This window comes from Lithobates pipiens, unplaced genomic scaffold (assembly GCF_037356315.1).
Source record: "Lithobates pipiens isolate NorthernLeopardFrog02 unplaced genomic scaffold, aLitPip1_a1.2 Scaffold_86, whole genome shotgun sequence".
In the NCBI taxonomy this organism is placed as follows: domain Eukaryota; kingdom Metazoa; phylum Chordata; class Amphibia; order Anura; family Ranidae; genus Lithobates; species Lithobates pipiens.
Window position 1 is genome coordinate 877297 of NW_027507910.1, and position 22997 is coordinate 900293.

Genomic DNA, 22997 nt, shown 5'->3' on the forward strand with positions numbered 1-22997 from the left:
CAGTATATGGGTTGGCTCTTAGGTCATCTGTCCTACCTGCAAGAGGCACCTAGCTATACATGGCCCTGGTGCTCGCTGCCACATCTGTGATACACCACTGCTCCACCACTGTTCTCCAGTGCGATGGGTCTGATGACCTTCCTAATAATCTCCCCACTGATGGAGCTGATACTCTTACCAAACCACCCTGGCGAAAATTATTAAACACTGTAAGAGTCACTTCACCGGCATGGCCTCCCCCACCGGCTCAAGGGTCAAGCTGCTGTCCCATGCCACCAAAGCCAAGATCTCATCCAGTCAGGAAAGCTGTTGAAGTGCTCTAGCGCTCGTCCTGGAGGGGCTGCCGTCTCCATCTACTATAGACTGTCCAGACTGCAACAGCCCCTCTATTCTGCATTCTCCAGTGCCAGACATTCATCTGCCCCCATTGCTTGAATATGCCCCAGCCAAAGAGACTCTGCTGATGCTGAGATCCCTTCAGCCTGTGACCAACCCAAGGGGATATCCTGGGAAAGTCTCACCTTTGACCTTGAGGAGGAATTACTAGCGCCGCCACGGAGCAATCTATGCCTTGTCCTCGTCCCCCTCAGGCACAAGAATCACTTGCATTTGAATCCGCCCTTATGGAAGAAACTGGGCACAATTACCTACGGCCACCAGATGCCATTACAAAGGGCAGATTACCCGTGTAGCCCAGTTGTAGTGATATATGGAGAACCTACGGGCGAGTGTTCCCCTTTGTGCCTGAACTCCTCTCCCAACAACTGGAGGAAAAGAGACCCAAAGTGTAGAGTAGAGCCATCAGGAGGAAGCGCAATGTAGCAGAACATACGCGCTGCTTCCAACAGCAAAATGAGTATGTCAAGGCAGAGTTCCAGCACCTATCCCGCTTCTACAACATAGGAAGGCAGATCATCATCAACCAGATGGAAATAGTTAAGCTTGATGGTTGATTGTCAGTCATCGCCGAGTTCTAACCATATACCTGCCAGACCCCGACTTCTAATGTTTGAGAAGTGTTCATTGTATTTTCTTATGCCAGTTTGACACACTGCACTGTTTCATCCTGTATAAGGTTCGGCTGCACTTTGTCATTTCTATCTGTAAAATGTGTAATCTTGGGGTGTGTTATGCAGCCAGGACAGCTTGTGTTTTAGGGGGGAGGTGGAGTTTCATGCTTCCCCAGCCGGGAGGGTTAGTGTTGAAGCGCTTCTTTCTGGGGTCCAACCCACTGGTCCTGTGCTATATAAAATGGGATGGGGGTCTGATGGAGGGGAGAGTAATGCCGTTACTGGAATACACCCACATAAGCCACTGCCAAAGCCGGAGCATCTCTGAATAGAACTACAAAACGCCCAGACACCACTGCTGGAATCCTTCCATAATAGACTGTATCCTACGCAGGTATGCTGGGGCAGCCATCAAGCCTAAGTTAGGACTAGGGATGCTAGGAAAAGACCGTTATTGTTGTTGACTGTAATTACACCATTTTTTTTTTAGTAAAAAGTTTTATTCTTGCCTGGTCTGAAGTTATTTAAGGGGTTTGATGCAAGTAACTGGCGCATATAGTTTTCACCTTGGGTCAGTTAAACACATTGGGGTATGAAGACAGCAGTACAAGGGTTAATGTGCTACAGAATGCAGCAGTTGCTTACCAAGGGTAATGAAGGTTTCTCTAGCAGCCTGTTTTGTGTACATGTGACAGGTGGGATAGCTTGTTCCATGAGGAGGAGTTGTTGTTGGCACTCAACTCCGTGAGTGGGCCGTCTCCTATAGCAACGGGAGCAGATCAACAGCACAGAAGTCCTCAGCCTGGGCACAGGTATGGAAAAGAAAAAGTTAAAGTGATTGTAAACCCTGGTTAAAAACAAAAACAAACCCTGCAAGACAAAGGCATAATGAGCTAGTTACTAGGTGATTATGAAGTACTTACCCGAGAACGAAGCCCCCACAGTCGTCCTCCTCTCCCCCTCCGGCCGGCGACATCTCTCCCAGTGGTTACTTCTGGATATCGTGGCTCCGGCGCCGTTTTTGGCCAGAGCCGTGATGATGTCACTCCCGCGCATGCGCCTCAGGAGCCGAGCCATACGTGCCATTGCTTCAGTTTTCCCCAGTGCGCATGCGTGGATGTCATCGGCAAATGCAGGGGACAGGGGATGTCTCCCAAGCAGTGCAGGTTTAGGAGATATCCTGGGTAGCTACAGGTAAGCCTTATTATAGGCCTTATTATAGGCTTACCTGTAGCATAAAGTTGTTGTAATGGGTTTACAACCACTGTAAGTGTGTGTGTGCGCATGGAGTCTTCGTTCGGTGCGCTGCAGGACCCCTTACTGTTACTGGGAGTGGGGTAGGGGAGATACGCTGGATAGGTGGAGAGGGCATTGGCTCTAATTGCCCCTCCTATAAATGCACAAGTGACTTTTATGGTGTTTATGAACATCAGGAGAGTAACGAAAGTCAAGTTGGCCGTGCAAGTAAAAGTACCCAATGTGATCCTATCTCCAGTGCCTAGCGTAGCCCAAAAGAACCCCTCCCCCGCCCCCCCAGGGTAGGCCTCCTATGTGACCAACACTTGGTGCTCATCGAGGAGGGGAACATGGAGGAAGTGTCACCCTTCAAGAATGACATCAGTGTTTTTTCTTTTGCTCTCATGCTTTCAAGGGTAGAGGAGAGATGTGAGCGCAGATGTCTCCATAAAGAGGACCTGTCACCCTATATTGCTATCACAAGGAATTGTTTGTAATAGAAATAAAAGTGATAAAAGATGAAAGGGACAGAGCAAAGAGACACTTTTTTATCCAGGTTGTAGAGCGGCAGAATGGCAGGGCTGGGTGAAACGTTATGTAACGAGGCTTCCCCCTGTGGCCGCTAGGGGTGCGCGCACGCCGCCTGCTCGCCTATGGTGCCTATGCGAGTGCCCAGCGGTCGTGATCACCGCCAGGCTCCCGCGATCACTCGGGGCACGCGGAAAACCGGGGTCTGTGTGTGTGTACGTTTCCGATTCTCTGAGCGGAGAAGTGACAGATCGTCTGTCAGAGTATGAAAAGCGATCTCTTACCCTTCACAGTACCCTCCCTCTTCAGTTAGAACACACACTAGGGAACATAATTAACCCCTTCATCGCCCCCTAGTGTTAACCCCTTCCCTGTTAGTGACATTTTTACAGTAACCAATGCATTTGTATAGCACTGATTGCTGTAAAAATGCCAATGGTCCCAAAATTGTCCGCCGTGTCCGCCATAATGTCGCAGTTCTGATAAAAATCGCAGATCATTACTAGTAAAAAAACAAATGCCATAAACTATCCCCTATTTTGCAGGCGCTATAATTTTTGTGCAAACCAATCGATATGCGCTTATTGCGATTTTTTTTTTGCCAAAAATATGTGATCCTAAACTGAGGAAAAAAAAACGTTTTTTATATATTTTTGGGGGATATGTATTATAGCAAAAAGTTACAAATATATATTTTTTTTTTTTCAAAATTTTCGCTCTTCTTTTGTTTATAGCACAAAAAATTAAAAAACGCAGAGATGATCAAATACCACCAAAAGAAAACTCTATTTGAGGAAAAAAAAGAGGTGAATTTTGTTTTGTCAGTTATAGCAAGAGAAACAATTCTCCTGTGTTTGTCGCCATTCCATGTGCAGACGGAAGATTAAGGCTCGGATTCCACTAGTGCGACTTATCATGTGACCTGGGACTGCAAAGTCACATGACAAGTCATTCCCCATGATTTCCAATGAGTACCGTTCATATCTCTGCCACTTCACAATAGTCCTTTGTAGTAGTACTTTGGTAGCGCTTTGATGCGACTTGAGGTCCAGAGACATCAAGAATACACAGGCGAGTTCAAGTCGCGGCAAAATTGTGTGACTTTGGGGTTGCAATAGTGTCCGGCGTCCGTTTACTCAGCGTGACGTCATCTTTTATATTTTACCAAAAACATGAGGTATATTCTGTGTGTTATTGCATTATTATTCATTAAAGTGAATTTTTATCCACCATTTTATTCTCCAGCGCCTCTGCTAGAAATATAAACATATATAGTTTGGTGTTCTAAGTAATCGTCTAAAATGAAATGGAGAAATGGAAGAGGGAGACTTTGTGTTGATTATTATCTGATAGATGGAAGTTGGAGGAGGAGAATCCATGGAGAATATTCATCCACGTGGGATATCATTGTATCGCTCTCAGTAATATTTCTATATTTCTAGTATTTCCCCCGGAGGGACTGTAGGGGGCGCAGTGTTGATCACAGTGCGCTGTGTGAGAAGCCGCGCAGGAAAAGCACATTCAGTGCACTCCGTACTATATAGAGGGAAGCATGGACTATTAATAAAACAGCGGATCCCCGGCAGTAAGAGCCGCCAAAATCAGCTCCTTCTACGCATTCCGTGAATTCCCACCCGACGCATGCGCGGGAGAAGCCGCGAAAATCCCGCTCGAACTGCGCTGCGTCAACTTCCGGGCCGGCACATGCGCGAGAGAAGCCGTAAAAATCCCCCCATAATACCCCCGATCTACAATCCCCCCCCCCACATCATCTTGGAGGAAGGAAATGTTCAGACATAGAAATCCCATCTGTAGGACATGTGGGGTGACGCATACATGGCCCCGCCCCCTGTGGGGTGACGCATACATGGCCCCGCCCCTGTGGGGTGACGCATACATGGCCCCGCCCCCTGTGGGGTGACACTCACCCATCCTCGGGTCAGAGATCTTCTCCGATCATCGTACAGAGAAGATTGTACGAGGTGACGGTCTATGGATAGGGTTGCCACCTTTTCTTCAAGCCAAACCCCAACATTTTAGTGGTGCACGGCCCTGCGCTTGCTTAACTCAACCCATTCACCTGAATGGGGCTGCGCTATAACTGTGTGCAATGCACATGGCTACAGCACAATGGCAGGGGGTATTTAGGGGTTTTAGGGGTTTTTAGGGATTTAAAACAGGTGATGAGGAGGCAACATAACTCTTCTACACCACCTGTCAAATACCTTCCGCTATGGATCACTCTTCAGAGGGCTTTATGACTCCGTTTACACTTGTGGTCTAATGCTTGTGAAGCGGTTCAGACACCCCAAATCAAAGACAACACACATGGGTGTATGATTATATATATATATAGCTAGCAGAGTGACAGGGTGGAGAGGGGCAGGCAGAGTGTGACAGGGAGGGGGGGGGGACAGGCAGAGGGGGGAGACAGGCAGAGGGGGGAGACAGGCAGAGGGGGGAGACAGGCAGAGGGGGGAGACAGGCAGAGGGGGGAGACAGGCAGAGGGGGGAGACAGGCAGAGGGGGGAGACAGGCAGAGGGGGGAGACAGGCAGAGGGGGGAGACAGGCAGAGGGGGGAGACAGGCAGAGGGGGGAGACAGGCAGAGGGGGGAGACAGGCAGAGGGGGGAGACAGGCAGAGGGGGGAGACAGGCAGAGGGGGGAGACAGGCAGAGGGGGGAGACAGGCAGAGGGGGGAGACAGGCAGAGGGGGGAGACAGGCAGAGGGGGGAGACAGGCAGAGGGGGGAGACAGGCAGAGGGGGGAGACAGGCAGAGGGGGGAGACAGGCAGAGGGGGGACGACAGGCAGAGGGGGGAGACAGGCAGAGGGGGGACGACAGGCAGAGTGTGACGACAGGCAGAGTGTGACGACAGGCAGAGGGGGGAGACAGGCAGAGTGTGACGACAGGCAGAGGGGGGAGACAGGCAGAGTGTGACGACAGGCAGAGGGGGGAGACAGGCAGAGTGTGACGACAGGCAGAGGGGGGAGACAGGCAGAGTGTGACGACAGGCAGAGGGGGGAGACAGGCACAGTGTGACGACAGGCAGAGGGGGGAGACAGGCACAGTGTGACGACAGGCAGAGGGGGGAGACAGGCACAGTGTGACGACAGGCAGAGGGGGGAGACAGGCACAGTGTGACGACAGGCAGAGGGGGGAGACAGGCACAGTGTGACGACAGGCAGAGGGGGGAGACAGGCACAGTGTGACGACAGGCAGAGGGGGGAGACAGGCACAGTGTGACGACAGGCAGAGGGGGGAGACAGGCACAGTGTGACGACAGGCAGAGGGGGGAGACAGGCACAGTGTGACGACAGGCAGAGGGGGGAGACAGGCACAGTGTGACGACAGGCAGAGGGGGGAGACAGGCACAGTGTGACGACAGGCAGAGGGGGGAGACAGGCACAGTGTGACGACAGGCAGAGGGGGGAGACAGGCACAGTGTGACGACAGGCAGAGGGGGGAGACAGGCACAGTGTGACGACAGGCAGAGGGGGGAGACAGGCAGAGTGTGACAGGCAGAGGGGGGAGACAGGCAGAGTGGGACAGGGAGGGGGGAGACAGGCAGAGTGTGACAGGGAGGGGGGAGACAGGCAGAGTGTGACGACAGGCAGAGTGTGACGACAGGCAGAGTGCGACGACAGGCAGAGTGTGACGACAGGCAGAGGGGGGAGACAGGCAGAGTGTGACGACAGGCAGAGGGGGGAGACAGGCAGAGTGTGACGACAGGCAGAGGGGGGAGACAGGCAGAGTGTGACGACAGGCAGAGGGGGGAGACAGGCAGAGTGTGACGACAGGCAGAGGGGGGAGACAGGCAGAGTGTGACAGGCAGAGGGGGGAGACAGGCAGAGTGTGACAGGGAGGGGGGAGACAGGCAGAGTGTGACAGGGAGGGGGGAGACAGGCAGAGTGTGACAGGGAGGGGGAGACAGGCAGAGTGTGACGACAGGCAGAGTGTGACGACAGGCAGAGTGTGACGACAGGCAGAGTGTGACGACAGGCAGAGTGTGACGACAGGCAGAGTGTGACGACAGGCAGAGTGTGACGACAGGCAGAGTGTGACGACAGGCAGAGGGGGGAGACAGGCAGAGTGTGACGACAGGCAGAGGGGGGAGACAGGCAGAGTGTGACGACAGGCAGAGGGGGGAGACAGGCAGAGTGTGACGACAGGCAGAGGGGGGAGACAGGCAGAGTGTGACGACAGGCAGAGGGGGGAGACAGGCAGAGTGTGACGACAGGCAGAGGGGGGAGACAGGCACAGTGTGACGACAGGCAGAGGGGGAGACAGGCACAGTGTGACGACAGGCAGAGGGGGGAGACAGGCACAGTGTGACGACAGGCAGAGGGGGGAGACAGGCACAGTGTGACGACAGGCAGAGGGGGGAGACAGGCACAGTGTGACGACAGGCAGAGGGGGGAGACAGGCACAGTGTGACGACAGGCAGAGGGGGGAGACAGGCACAGTGTGACGACAGGCAGAGGGGGGAGACAGGCACAGTGTGACGACAGGCAGAGGGGGGAGACAGGCACAGTGTGACGACAGGCAGAGGGGGGAGACAGGCAGAGTGTGACAGGCAGAGGGGGGAGACAGGCAGAGTGTGACAGGGAGGGGGGAGACAGGCAGAGTGTGACAGGGAGGGGGGAGACAGGCAGAGTGTGACAGGGAGGGGGGAGACAGGCAGAGTGTGACAGGGAGGGGGGAGACAGGCAGAGTGTGACAGGGAGGGGGGAGACAGGCAGAGTGTGACAGGGAGGGGGGAGACAGGCAGAGTGTGACAGGGAGGGGGGAGACAGGCAGAGTGTGACAGGGAGGGGGGAGACAGGCAGAGTGTGACAGGGAGGGGGGAGACAGGCAGAGTGTGACAGGGAGGGGGGAGACAGGCAGAGTGTGACAGGGAGGGGGGAGACAGGCAGAGTGTGACAGGGAGGGGGGAGACAGGCAGAGTGTGACAGGGAGGGGGGAGACAGGCAGAGTGTGACAGGGAGGGGGGAGACAGGCAGAGTGTGACGTGGAGGGGGGGACAGGCAGAGTGGCGTGGAGGGGGGGGGGGGCAGGCAGAGTGGCGTGGAGGGGGGGGGGCAGGCAGAGTGGCGTGGAGGGGGGGGGGCAGGCAGAGTGGCGTGGAGGGGGGGGGGCAGGCAGAGTGGCGTGGAGGGGGGGCAGGCAGAGTGGCGTGGAGGGGGGGGCAGGCAGAGTGGCGTGGAGGGGGGGGCAGGCAGAGTGGCGTGGAGGGGGGGGGGGCAGGCAGAGTGGAGGGGGGGGCAGGCAGAGTGGCGTGGAGGGGGGGCAGGCAGAGTGGCGTGGAGGGGGGGCAGGCAGAGTGGCGTGGAGGGGGGGCAGGCAGAGTGGCGTGGAGGGGGGGCAGGCAGAGTGGCGTGGAGGGGGGGCAGGCAGAGTGGCGTGGAGGGGGGGCAGGCAGAGTGGCGTGGAGGGGGGGCAGGCAGAGTGGCGTGGAGGAGGGGGCAGGCAGAGTGGCGTGGAGGAGGGGGCAGGCAGAGTGGCGTGGAGGGGGGACAGGCAGAGTGGCGTGGAGGGGGGGGGGCAGGCAGAGTGGCGTGGAGGGGGGGGCAGGCAGAGTGGCGTGGAGGGGGGGGGCAGGCAGAGTGGCGTGGAGGGGGGGCAGGCAGAGTGGCGTGGAGGGGGGGCAGGCAGAGTGGCGTGGAGGGGGGACAGGCAGAGTGGCGTGGAGGGGGGGGCAGGCAGAGTGGCGTGGAGGGGGGGGGGGCAGGCAGAGTGGAGGGGGGGCAGGCAGAGTGGCGTGGAGGGGGGGCAGGCAGAGTGGCGTGGAGGGGGGGCAGGCAGAGTGGCGTGGAGGGGGGGGCAGGCAGAGTGGCGTGGAGGGGGGGGCAGGCAGAGTGACAGGGAGGGGGGGCAGGCAGAGTGGCGTGGAGGGGGGGCAGGCAGAGTGGCGTGGAGGGGGGGCAGGCAGAGTGGCGTGGAGGGGGGGCAGGCAGAGTGGCGTGGAGGGGGGCAGGCAGAGTGACAGGGAGGGGGGCAGGTAGAGTGTCCCCATAGTGTTTGAGGGCAAAGATTTTGAGCCATTGAGCATTACAGATCTTCCCCGGGTGACGCCCCCACCCTGTTAGCTGTAAAATCTTATCATACAGCGCTCCCCTCCCCCCCTCACCTTTCAGGAGCCGCTGTAAAGATGTAAATGCGAAGTGGGGGCGGAGTCTATCACCATGCTCTCTCTCTCATGGCGTCCCAGGTTGCTAGGAGACCAGACAGTTCCATGCACTGTCTATGGCTGTGGGGTGACACTCAACCATCCTCGGGTCAGGGATCTCCTCCGATCATCGTACAGAGAAGACTGTCTATGGAGGAGACATCTCTACCCTCCCCCCTCTCCGATCACCTCCCATACCACTTCCGGGATCTCACCTCCACCGGAAATACATCACCGACCGGAACTTCCTGTCACCCTCAGCCGCCATTTTCCTGTAGATTTATTTATTTCCTTTATCTGTAATGACATATTCGGCGACCAGGCGCCCTTCGACCCGGAAGTTGACGAATGTGCGAGAATTCCGCCAAAATTCCGATCACAATGCGCATGCGTCAACTTCCGGGACGGAAGTTGACGCATGCGCGGAAGATGCCGCAAAAAAAAAAAATCCCGATCGGCCCGGAAGTTGACGCATGCGCGGAAGATGCCGCAAAAAATATCGATGGGCCCGGAAGTTGACGCATGCGCGGAAGATGCCGCAAAAATCCCGATCAAACTGCGCATGCGTCAACTGCCGGCCCGAATCGTCCGTTTATTAAAAAAAAAAAAAAGTCACATGATTTGATTGGCTGAGTCACTGTGATTTCATTGGCTGAGCCAAGTCACTGTGATTTCATTGGCTGAGCCAAGTCACTGTGATTTCATTGGTTGAGCCAAGTCACTGTGATTTCATTGGCTGAGCCAAGTCACTGTGATTTCATTGGTTGAGCCAAGTCACTGTGATTTCATTGGCTGAGCCAAGTCACTGTGATTTCATTGGCTGAGCCAAGTCACTGTGATTTCATTGGCTGAGCCAAGAAAAAAAAACAGGTCACCTGACTCTCTGCCTATGATGTCATCGGCTGAGTCCTATATATTCAGCGGCTGGTACACAAGACATCAGAAGTTGACTGACCACTGACCAGTGAGCAGCTTGGCTTTTATCTCTCCTGAGAGATACCTTGTGATATTATTGGATTTGATTTCGGTCAATTCAATTTCATTGCAATATCTATTGTCATACATTTAAAGCGAGTTTCTTTATTCTTAATAATGAACCGATTTAAATGTAATCAGATTCTTTCTCTGAAAAACACCAAAGAGAAACCCATCAAAGGAAGGGCCATGGTAGGAGGTGTCAGTGAGCAGCCTGCAGATACCCCAACCAAAAAGCCCTCCAAGATGAAGAGGACCCGAGCGTTTGTGCGCGGCTGTTTCAGAGCCGTCGTTGGATGTTTCGGTAAAGTCAATAGACATCGCCGGAATACAGACACTGAGATTGGTAAGTGTTTTTTTTCAACGATTTTTTTTTTTTTCCCAAAATTTTTTTGGGGTCACATTCCCATAGGTACATATGTTTTTTTAATATTTTTTAAATCAAGTCCTTTTTTATTACATTTTTTAGTTACAATCAACACAACATACACCAGGGCTCCACAAACCCCAGGCGCCGGGTCGCCAATGCGACCGGAAATCACAACCTGGCGCCTAAGCTGCCATCAGCCCATTCACTATTGATGCCCCAGACATGCAGAGCATTAACACTGACTGCCGTCCTCCTCCCTCCTCCGGCCGGGGTGGGCGGGACCCGGCAGCTATCAAACACCAGCCAATGGAATCTGGGCGGGCCGCTACGTGTATGTGGCCGCGCCTCTCTTCTAAAGCAGCCCAATCGTTGGCCGGTGTTTGATAGCTGCTGAGTTCCGTCCTACCCCGGCCGGGTCCCGCCCCCTACCCCGGCCGGGTCCCGCCCACCCCGACATATCCGCTGTAGTGTCATATTTTTCTCCCATCATAGAATGCTCCGGAAGGGACGTCGCGGCCAGAAGTTTTGCACTGCGCATGCGCGATGCGTTCCAGAGGATTTGCGGCAATGTAGTTCAGTGAAACCGTCAGATAATGTCACGGGAGTGAGGGGAGGTAATCGTGACATTAACTTTAGACAGAGCGGAGAGCGGCGGAGAGAGAGCGGGTAACTGTGGCTCAGGGAGGGGATTACCTCCCCTCACTTCTCTGACATTATCTGACGGTTTCACTGGTCTGCATTGTGGCAAATCATTTGGAACGCATGGCGCATGCGCAGTGCTAAATTTCTGGCTGCAGCGTCACTTCCGGAGCATTCTATGATGGGGAGCAAAATATGACACTACACCGCCTCTCTGTTACTTGTCAGTTTCACACCCCGGCCGAGTCCCGCCCATTCCGATATTAAAGCGGGAGTCCGCCTTTTTTTTTTTTTTTTTTAAAGCCAGCAGCTACAAATACTGCAGCTGCTGACTTTTAAAATAAGGACACTTACCCGCCCAGCACGCCCGCGATGTCGGCACCCGAAGCCGATCTCTCGATCGTCTCTCAAGTGCTGCCGCCGCCATCTTGGGTATGGGAATCAGGAAGTGGAGCCTTTCGGCTTCATTTCCCGTTCCCTACTGCGCATGCGCGAGTTGCGCTGTGCAATAAGGATGGTCCCCGCTGTCTCTGGGATCCGTGTGTTTCCCAGCAGGCAGCGGGGGACCTTCGGAAAGGGGTGTGGATTCTGCGGAAAGGGGCGTAGCTTCTGCAGAATCTACGCCGGAAGTGGGTGCAGATACCTGTACTGTACAGGTACCTGCACCCCCCTCCCTCCTGAAAGGTGCCAATTGTGGCGCCGGAGGGGGGGAGGGTTCCAATGAGCGGAAGGTCCACTTTAGGGTGGAGCTCCGCTTTAAGCTCAATTCTCACAGCTCCTCTGTTACATTTCAGTAACAGAGTGCTCCACGTGAAACCTGCCAGTGCCACCGCCAATCAGTGCCAACCAGTGCCACCGCCAATCAATACCACCTGCATCCACCAACCAGTGCCACCTGCCACCACCAACCAGTGCCACCGCCAATCAGTGCCACCTACCAGTTCCAAACCAGTGTCACCTGCCAATGCCAACCAGTGTCACCTGCCAATGCCATCTGGCACTTCCACGTCTCTGCCAGTGCCACCTGTCACTACCAATCAGTGCCACCTGCCTCCACCAACCAGTGCCACCTGCCACCACCAACCAGTGCCACCGCCAATCAGTGCCACCTACCAGTTCCAAACCAGTGTCACCTGCCAATGCCAACCAGTGTCACCTGCCAATGCCATCTGGCAGTTCCACGTGCCTGCCAGTGCCACCTGTCACTACCAATCAGTGCCACCTGCCAGTGCCACTGCCAATCAGTGCCACGCCAACCAGTGCCACCACCAATCAGTGCCATCTGCCAGTGACAACTAGTGCCACCACCAACCAGGGCCACCTGCCACTTCCAAACCAGTGCCACCTGCCAATCAGTGCCAGTGCCAATATTGCCACCTGCCAGTGCCAATATTGCCACCTGCCAGTTCCAAACCAGTGTCACCTGCCAGTTCCAAACCAGTGTCACCTGCCAATGCCAACCAGTGTCACCTGCCGGTGCCATCTGGCAGTTCCACGTGCCTGCCAATGGCAACCAGTGCCACCTGCCAGTGCCAGCCAGTTCCATCTGTTGCCAGCCTTACTCTCTTTCTGGTCAGCCCATAACCCTGATGTAACAGCGTTTCAATGGAGTTATTGACTTGGGTGCTCCATTGTGAGTTAGGGATAGGGGGTGGAAATGAGTGGCCTTACCCCGGGAGCTGACAATCCATACCACTCTAAAAAAAAAACTGTCTCCTAAATTCAAAGCAAATTTGTCAACCCCTGACATACACACAACCCATGTACTTATTGTACAATCCTAATAAACACACATTTATAAGCAATATTTAAAGTGGTTGTAAACCCACAAAAAACAAAACGAAGGTGCCAATTGATTCAGTGCCCCCAATGCCGCCCCCCCCATGGGCAGTGCCCCCAATGCCGCCCCCCCATGGGCAGTGCGGACAATGCCGCCCCCCCCATGGGCAGTGCGGACAATGACCATCCCACATGGGACCTAGATCCCTCCCCCGCTGTCTCTTTGATGGTCTCATTGTGATTGCACCTCTGTAGTCATGTATGTCAATCTTTTGTTTTCATCCCCAACAATCCACGTCTGCACACTACTGGGAGGTCCATACACACGCAGATGGACGGTTATAGATCTCTTATTGGCACCGTCTCCCCGGGATTTTGTACTTGTTGAAAACCAGAAGATTACTTAGCAGTGCCCCAAAGAAAACATGAAATAGTCCCTCCCGTTCCCTACTGAATGGACAAAAAATAATGGATTGTCTGAACTGCCTTAGGGCTCATTTAAACATGTTGTGCCCTCTGAACAGCAATCCACATGCAGGTCGCTCTTCAGAGGGCATTTGACAAGAGGCAAAAAGGTGTTATATTGCCTCCTCACCACCTGTTTAACCCCCTGACATCCGCGCTATGGGCAAATGACGGGCACAGCTCGGATGTGAATTCCCGGGAGGCCGTCATATGATGTCCCCCTGTGCACGCTCCCTGCGGAGGGCGCCGTGATCACCGAGTCACTGAGACTTGGATGACCACCGATCCGAGTACGGGGCCGATCCCGACCCCTTACCATGTGATCAGTTATCAGCCAATGGCGGCTCATCACATGATGTAAACAAAAGCTCAGTGATCGTTTTTTTTTCTCCTCTGCTGACAGGAGAAGAACAAAGCCGATCACCGGCTCATCTTAAAGGGACATCGACCCTGAAAAGGAAGAGGCAATTATGCCTCATTTATAAAGTACCAGTGCCCACCAGTACCACCTATCAATGCCCACCAGTGCCACCTATCGATGCCCACCAGTGCCACCTATCGATGCCCACCAGTGCCACCTATCAATGCCCACCAGTGCCACCTATCGATGCCCACCAGTGCCACCTATTGATGCCCACCAGTGGTGCTAATCATTGACACCTAGAAGTGCTGCCTATCAGTGTAACTGATCAGTGCCCATCACTGCCACCCATCGGTGCCCATCAGTGCCACCTCATCAGCGTACATCAATGACAGACAAAAATTACCCGTTATAACATTAAAAAGAAATGTAAAAAAATATGGTTTTAATTCGGTCTTTTTATATTAAAAAAAAATAAAAACCGCTGAGGAGATGAAATACCACCAAAGGAAATCTCTATTTGGGGGAACAAATGATACAAATGTCATTTGGGTACAGTGTTGTATGACCGTGTAATTGTCACTCAAAGTGCGACAGCGCTGAAAGCTGAGGATTGGTGTGGATAGGAGGGGGAGGGGGGTTTAAGTGGCCGGTAAGCAAGGGGTTAAACATGACAGCATTTTCTACACATATGAGATGGCTTTGTGCTGTGCAGGTTTTATGCCCCTTACACTGTTAGGAAAATGTTGTCACCCCCTCATTTCTTCACAGAGCACACCACCTCCTTTTCCTCTGCTGGCTGAATGTGATGTGGGGGGCGCAGGCTCAGGCCCTGGCTCTTATAGGTGGTAGGGGGCCCAGTCATGTAAGCTGATTTCTAGCAGCGGTCCTGGGTGTGGGCGAATGGCCCTGAATGCAGACAGTGCATGTCATATTAGGAGAAGTGGCTGCGTGCGTGCAGCTGTGCGTTCTACTCATTGTCAATGGACTGCCTGCATGCAGCACCTGGAAGATACAGATGTTGTAGAAACGTCCCGTTCATGTTATATGGAAACAAGGCCAGACAGACGGACAAAACCGACACAAATAAAACCGCACTAATTCATTATCCATCATTATCCATCAGCATTTTAATATGCATTTTAATATGCACTATGCCTTTACCCCAAGTGCTGTCATTAGAAGTGTCTGCGCTCCTAAAGCCGGCCATAGACACTTCCAATCTCACCTGGCTAAGCAAGGACCAGCCAAGATTCTAACCATGTATGGGCAGGCTGATTACGGGCTGGGTACAACCAGCCCCTCTGATTTTTCATGCCATTATTGCCAGCCAGTGGGTCGGGATGAGTGGCAGGCAACCAGCATTTTTATACAAAGTACAACATTAGTCCTCCTTGTGTCCCTGTCCTGTAGAGTTTATTCATGGTCTCTGGCACCAGCGTTTTCATCTCTTCTCTCCATAATTTGATGTTCTACAAAGAAAAATATATGAAATGTAGGTGAAGGTGCTAAATCTAATTCCTCTCTTTTTTTATTGTAGGTGTACGCGGTATTGACTGCGACCAATTCGTGTCCGCTCCTCCAGAGTGCGACCGATTCGTGTCCGCTCCTCCAGAGTGCGACCGATTCGTGTCCGCTCCTCCAGAGTGCGACCGATTCGTGTCCGCTCCTCCAGAGTGCGACCGATTCGTGTCCGCTCCTCCAGAGTGCGACCGATTCGTGTCCGCTCCTCCAGAGTGCGACCCGGACGTGTCCGCTCCTCCAGAGTGCGACCCGGACGTGTCCGCTCCTCCAGAGTGCGACCCGGACGTGTCCGCTCCTCCAGAGTGCGACCCGGACGTGTCCGCTCCTCCAGAGTGCGACCGATTCGTGGCCACTCCACCAGAGTGCGACCCGGACGTGGCCACTCCACCAGAGTGCGACCCGGACGTGGCCACTCCACCAGAGTGCGACCCGGACGTGGCCACTCCACCAGAGTGCGACCCGGACGTGGCCACTCCACCAGAGTGCGACCCGGACGTGGCCACTCCACCAGAGTGCGACCCGGACGTGGCCACTCCACCAGAGTGTGCCCAAGACGTGGCCACTCCACCAGAGTGTGCCCAAGACGTGGCCACTCCACCAGAGTGTGCCCAAGACGTGGCCACTCCACCAGAGTGTGCCCAAGACGTGGCCACTCCACCAGAGTGCGACCCGGACGTGTCCACTCCACCAGAGTGCGACCCGGACGTGTCCACTCCACCAGAGTGCGACCTAGACGTGTCCACTCCACCAGACTTTGACCTACATGTGTCCACTCCACCAGAGTGCGACCAAGACATGGCCACTCTACCAGAGTGCGACCAAGACATGGCCACTACACCAACATGCCAGGGGAACGTCTCCAGTGAACATAGGGGCAAGGTTACAAGACAGGATAGGCACATACTAGTGGTAGGGGATTCAGTTATTGGAGGGATACAGAAGGCATTCTGTCACCAATCCCCTTATCGCAAAACAGTATGTTGTTTACCTGGCGCCCGGGTTCGCAATATTGTAGATTGCATTGACGGCTTATTGGATGGGGCTGGGGAGGACCCAGCTGTCATAGTACATATTGGAACCAATGACAACATTAGAAGAAAATGGAGCGCCCTACAAAATGATTTCAGGGACTTAGGGGCTATACTAAAGAAAAGGACCTCCAAGGCAGTATTTTCAGAAATACTGCCTGTACCTCGAGCCACACCAAGGAGGCAGCAGGAGCTTAGAGAGCTTAGCAGGTGGCTGAAGAACTGGTGCAGGAAGGAGGGGTTCGGCTTCATGGAGACTTGGACCGACTTTTCAATTGGTAACTTTCTCTACAACAAGGATGGATTGCACTTAAATGAGCAGGGTGCAAATCTGCTGGGCAAGAAAATAACCAAAAAGTTAGAAAAAATGACAAATCAACCAAGTGTCATTCACATCGAGACCCCTCCAGCATGCAACGACGTGTCCACTCCACCAGAGTGCGACCAATTCGTGTCCGCTCCTCCAGAGACGGTAACACAAGCAGTGTGAGACGGTAACACAAGCAGTACTGAGTGAGATAATTTGGCACACTGGCAATGATCTCCCTACATCATACATAGAACCATACATAGAATGTATACATAGGGCCATACATACCACCATACTCAGCATGCCCACCTAGTACCAAACATACCACTATACATACCACCATCAGGGCCACCAATAAGGGGGTACCACCAGTCCTCCTGTAGGGGGCTGGGCACAGAAAACATGAGGAATCGGTGCGGCGGGCGGATGCACTGATCAGTGGGGGAGGCACTGATCTGTGCGGATGCTCAATGCATATATTCTGAATGATCCCCAAATATGATTGTAAACAAGCATGCAAGTGTGTTTTATTGCATACATACCTGCGTATATAGCACCATGCATACCATCATACACAGCATGTCTACATACCACCACCAGGGCCACCAATAACGGGGTACCACCAGTCCTCCTGTAGGGGGCTGGGCACAGAAAACATAAGGAATCGATGCGGCGGGCGGAGGCACTGATCAGTGTGGGGGCGCTGATCTGTGCGGATGCTCAATGCATATATTCTGAATGAGCCCCAAAGATGATTGTGAACAAGCAGGTAGGTGCGTTTTATTGCATACATACCTGCAATACATATGTTCTGTATGGTTCTATGTATGGTTTTTTTCTCTATATGAGATGAACTGGGCACCCTAGACTGATGATTCAGGGACTATCCGATCGCCTTAGGGGGTCAGGAAGGAATTTTTCCCCCCCTTGGAGCCCATCTGGCCGGGGGGGTTTTCGCCTTCCTCTGAATCATCTTAAGGTTTAGGCTTAGTTTAAAAAGGCCCTGCCTTTGAGGAGTCCTAGGACAACCGTCACTGATCTCCGATGTTCTCCGAAGCCCGACAATCATTTCCATCTATAGATTTATCTCCAATAAAGATTGGTCGTACCTTAATTGTCTTTGTATGTGTTTTTTTTTCTTCTTTTTTCTAAGAAATATAATGAGGAATGGCAGCAGGGTGAGGAATCTTGCCCCATACTTCACCACTAGGGATGAGCTTCGATTTCAAGAGGAAGATCGAACATTATGGTCCGTTCGTGTCAAATTAGAGCGGCGTGTCACCGCCCATAATGCACTGCGTCATAGCAGTGTATTGCTGGCTGATGATTGGCCAAGCATGCACGATGACCCGCATGCTTTGGCCAATCACTGCTCCGTCAGCGAAGAGAGCCATAATTGGTCACAGGCCAATTTTTGATGCAATACTTTGCAGCAGGGCTCATTCCTGCGCCCCAACTAGAGGATCTGTAAGGGGTTGCAGTGTTGTGGCACCAGTGCCTAAGGCCCAATTTTTCTGCCCCTGTTCAACAGAGGCATGTAATTACAATTCTTGATCTAATATTTCACAGCAGGGCCCGTTCCTGCGCCCAACCAGAGTAACTGTGAGGGATTACAGTGTTGTGGCAACACCAACACCTAAGGCCCACATTTTTGCGTTTATATTTTGAGTATATAGGGCAGGCCCCTACTTTCAAACATCCAACTTACAAACAACTCCTACTTTCAAACAGAAGGAGACAACAGGAAGTGAGAGGAAATCTACCCCTAGGAAGGGAAATTCTCTCCTGTAAGAGTTCCTTGTTTCACAAAAAAACACAAATTTTAACAATCCAATTGTCATTGGGACAGAAAGTGAGGTGAAATCTTCTGAACAGGTGCGCACAGACAGCAAAACAAATTATACAGGGGTGATAACCCTTCCCTATGTTTTACAAAAAGCTTAAAAATAGATTTTTGGGCTGGAGCGACACTTTAAAAATGTACCAGTTAAAAATTACAAACAGATTCTACTTAATAACAAACCTACACAGTCCCTGTCTTGTTTGGACCGCCTGTATACTGCTGTTCTGAGTATATAGGGCCTGGGGGCCTCAGGCCTTTCCTTTTTATAATTTGGGTGCGCGGTTCTCCTTAATGTCCATACAAGACCCAAAGGGGCTGGTAATGGGCTTGGGGGCGGGGTACCCATGCCTTTGTTCTCAATGATTTTCATCCATATTGCCGGGACCAGACATTACATTAAAGCCGCAAACAGTTTTAAATGACTTTTATTCCTTTAGAAATGTCATTTTGTGCAGGGACAGTTCTAAACACGGGAAACACAGGCCACTTTACAGGCATACTACAGACACCCCCCAGGCATGATATTTAAAGGAATGTTTCACTTTTATTTTTTCACTTTAAGCATCATTAAAATTAGTGATGGACGAACGTTTCGCCCGGCGGTCGTTTCGCGGCGAATTTCCGACATTCGCGGTCCGCACGTTCGAACGCCTTTTTCCGTCGTTCGCCGCGGCGGACTTACGTGTTTAATGTATACAAGAACTTTAACCTTTGGTGACACGTTTATCATGTGATACAGGACAGCCAATTGAGACATGACAGCACATGGACACTTGGACATTCCCCCTAACCTATAAATACACCCGATCCGGTGGCCATTTTACATTCTTTCTTCTGTTACGATAGGGACAGGTTCCTGTGTGGAGTAGGGAGAGATAAACCACTAGCTATTTGGTACACAAAAGTTCTTTTCAGGACTGGTATAGGTGTTAGGTGTTGATAGGTTTGCTGTGCTGCTGATTCTTGCAGCAGCCTGAGTGTCTTTTGTTAGTTTAGAGAAAGGGAAAGGACGGTGTATGCTACAGGGACAGCCAGATTAGTCTTTCATCATCATCATCATCATCATCATCATTAGCTGTTACTATCAAGGTCCACAAAAGAGCTGTTCCAGTAACCACTAATCGTTCTCTTTTTTTGCCAATTTGTATAGGGACAGGAAGGAAGCAGTGTTGTCAGGCAGTGAGGGTAATTTTAAAGACTTGCTGTTATTATTAGTTCCACAAAGGTTCTTTTCAGGACTGGTATCAGTGGTACAGTAATAGGCTTGTACATGTATAATATTCTTTCTTCCAAATATAGAAAGGATATTATACTTGACTGCTGCCCTTCTGCTGCAGTCTGCTAAACATTCACAACTCACTTGTTCCACAAAAGTTCTTATAAGGACTGGTAACTTGGTATAGGGTGCTACGGTACATAGGCTTGAGTGCGGTACAGTCTGCTGTTCTGTAAGGACCGCTATCGGTCCACAATAGATAGGGTTGACGTGCACCACTGCTGACCGCTGCCCTATACTGCAGCAGTCCTTCAGCGGTATAGGGACTGACGTACAGTCTGCTAATCACTAACACACAACCTGCTTGTTCCACAAAAGTTCTTATAAGGACTGGTAACTTGGTATAGGGTGCTACGGTACATAGGCTTGAGTGCGGTACAGTCTGCTGTTCTGTAAGGACCGCTATCGGTCCACAATAGATAGGGTTGACGTGCACCACTGCTGACCGCTGCCCTATACTGCAGCAGTCCTTCAGCGGTATAGGGACTGACGTACAGTCTGCTAAACACTAATACACAACCTGCTTGGTCCACAAAAGTTCTTATAAGGACTGGTAACTTGGTATAGGGTGCTACGGTACATAGGCTTGAGTGCGGTACAGTCTGCTGTTCTGTAAGGACCGCTATAGGTCCACAATAGATAGGGTTGACGTGCACCACTGCTGACCGCTCACCTATACTGCAGCAGTCCTTCAGCGGTATAGGGACTGACGTACAGTCTGCTAATCACTAACACACAACCTGCTTGTTCCACAAAAGTTCTTATAAGGACTGGTAACTTGGTATAGGGTGCTACGGTACATAGGCTTGAGTGCGGTACAGTCTGCTGTTCTGTAAGGACCGCTATCGGTCCACAATAGATAGGGTTGACGTGCACCACTGCTGACCGCTGCCCTATACTGCAGCAGTCCTTCAGCGGTATAGGGACTGACGTACAGTCTGCTAAACACTAATACACAACCTGCTTGGTCCACAAAAGTTCTTATAAGGACTGGTAACTTGGTATAGGGTGCTACGGTACATAGGCTTGAGTGCGGTACAGTCTGCTGTTCTGTAAGGACCGCTATAGGTCCACAATAGATAGGGTTGACGTGCACCACTGCTGACCGCTCACCTATACTGCAGCAGTCCTTCAGCGGTATAGGGACTGACGTACAGTCTGCTAATCACTAACACACAACCTGCTTGTTCCACAAAAGTTCTTATAAGGACTGGTAACTTGGTATAGGGTGCTACGGTACATAGGCTTGAGTGCGGTACAGTCTGCTGTTCTGTAAGGACCGCTATCGGTCCACAATAGATAGGGTTGACGTGCACCACTGCTGACCGCTGCCCTATACTGCAGCAGTCCTTCAGCGGTATAGGGACTGACGTACAGTCTGCTAAACACTAATACACAACCTGCTTGGTCCACAAAAGTTCTTATAAGGACTGGTAACTTGGTATAGGGTGCTACGGTACATAGGCTTGAGTGCGGTACAGTCTGCTGTTCTGTAAGGACCGCTATCGGTCCACAATAGATAGGGTTGACGTGCACCACTGCTGACCGCTGCCCTATACTGCAGCAGTCCTTCAGCGGTATAGGGACTGACGTACAGTCTGCTAAACACTAATACACAACCTGCTTGGTCCACAAAAGTTCTTATAAGGACTGGTAACTTGGTATAGGGTGCTACGGTACATAGGCTTGAGTGCGGTACAGTCTGCTGTTCTGTAAGGACCGCTATCGGTCCACAATAGATAGGGTTGACGTGCACCACTGCTGACCGCTGCCCTATACTGCAGCAGTCCTTCAGCGGTATAGGGACTGACGTACAGTCTGCTAAACACTAATACACAACCTGCTTGGTCCACAAAAGTTCTTATAAGGACTGGTAACTTGGTATAGGGTGCTACGGTACATAGGCTTGAGTGCGGTACAGTCTGCTGTTCTGTAAGGACCGCTATAGGTCCACAATAGATAGGGTTGACGTGCACCACTGCTGACCGCTCACCTATACTGCAGCAGTCCTTCAGCGGTATAGGGACTGACGTACAGTCTGCTAATCACTAACACACAACCTGCTTGTTCCACAAAAGTTCTTATAAGGACTGGTAACTTGGTATAGGGTGCTACGGTACATAGGCTTGAGTGCGGTACAGTCTGCTGTTCTGTAAGGACCGCTATCGGTCCACAATAGATAGGGTTGACGTGCACCACTGCTGACCGCTGCCCTATACTGCAGCAGTCCTTCAGCGGTATAGGGACTGACGTACAGTCTGCTAAACACTAATACACAACCTGCTTGGTCCACAAAAGTTCTTATAAGGACTGGTAACTTGGTATAGGGTGCTACGGTACATAGGCTTGAGTGCGGTACAGTCTGCTGTTCTGTAAGGACCGCTATCGGTCCACAATAGATAGGGTTGACGTGCACCACTGCTGACCGCTGCCCTATACTGCAGCAGTCCTTCAGCGGTATAGGGACTGACGTACAGTCTGCTAAACACTAATACACAACCTGCTTGGTCCACAAAAGTTCTTATAAGGACTGGTAACTTGGTATAGGGTGCTACGGTACATAGGCTTGAGTGCGGTACAGTCTGCTGTTCTGTAAGGACCGCTATCGGTCCACAATAGATAGGGTTGACGTGCACCACTGCTGACCGCTGCCCTATACTGCAGCAGTCCTTCAGCGGTATAGGGACTGACGTACAGTCTGCTAAACACTAATACACAACCTGCTTGGTCCACAAAAGTTCTTATAAGGACTGGTAACTTGGTATAGGGTGCTACGGTACATAGGCTTGAGTGCGGTACAGTCTGCTGTTCTGTAAGGACCGCTATAGGTCCACAATAGATAGGGTTGACGTGCACCACTGCTGACCGCTCACCTATACTGCAGCAGTCCTTCAGCGGTATAGGGACTGACGTACAGTCTGCTAATCACTAACACACAACCTGCTTGTTCCACAAAAGTTCTTATAAGGACTGGTAACTTGGTATAGGGTGCTACGGTACATAGGCTTGAGTGCGGTACAGTCTGCTGTTCTGTAAGGACCGCTATCGGTCCACAATAGATAGGGTTGACGTGCACCACTGCTGACCGCTGCCCTATACTGCAGCAGTCCTTCATCGGTATAGGGACTAAGAGTTTTGTCACAGGGTCATTTAAAAAATGACAGGCAGAGGAAGAGGCAGGCCCTTCCGCAGGGGTGGTAGGGGTAGGGCAGGAGCAACAGGCTTGAGCCAAAGTGGGAAGTTGCAGAAGGTGCGTTCAATTACTTTAAAGGATGCACCAGACTTGGTTGAGTGGCTCGCTCAGCCTTACTCTTCTGCACCCTCCTCATCCTCTCGATCTGCACCCTCTTCTTCACTCTCTGCTATGTGCACCCCCAAAGACACTACCACCAACAACACGACCACCACCACCACCACCACATACCTTCCGCTTGAGTCACTGGAATTATTTTCCGATCCATATCAAGAGGACATTTCTGATGCG

The 22997-nt window shown here is 52.1% G+C and overlaps 1 protein-coding gene across 2 annotated transcripts in view; it reads right to left on the reverse strand.

Annotated features, from left to right (window-relative positions):
- LOC143973614 (uncharacterized) overlaps positions 1-22997 on the reverse strand; it is a 119249-nt gene that overhangs the window by 15416 nt on the left and 80836 nt on the right. For both annotated transcript variants that reach the window (XR_013272093.1, XM_077474471.1), the window contains exon 4: positions 1656-1812. Coding sequence is in view for 1 of the 2 variants with exons in the window: in XM_077474471.1 (XP_077330597.1) it covers positions 1771-1812 (42 nt within the window). In the remaining variant the exon portion in view is untranslated. The remainder of the gene's footprint in view (positions 1-1655; positions 1813-22997) is intronic.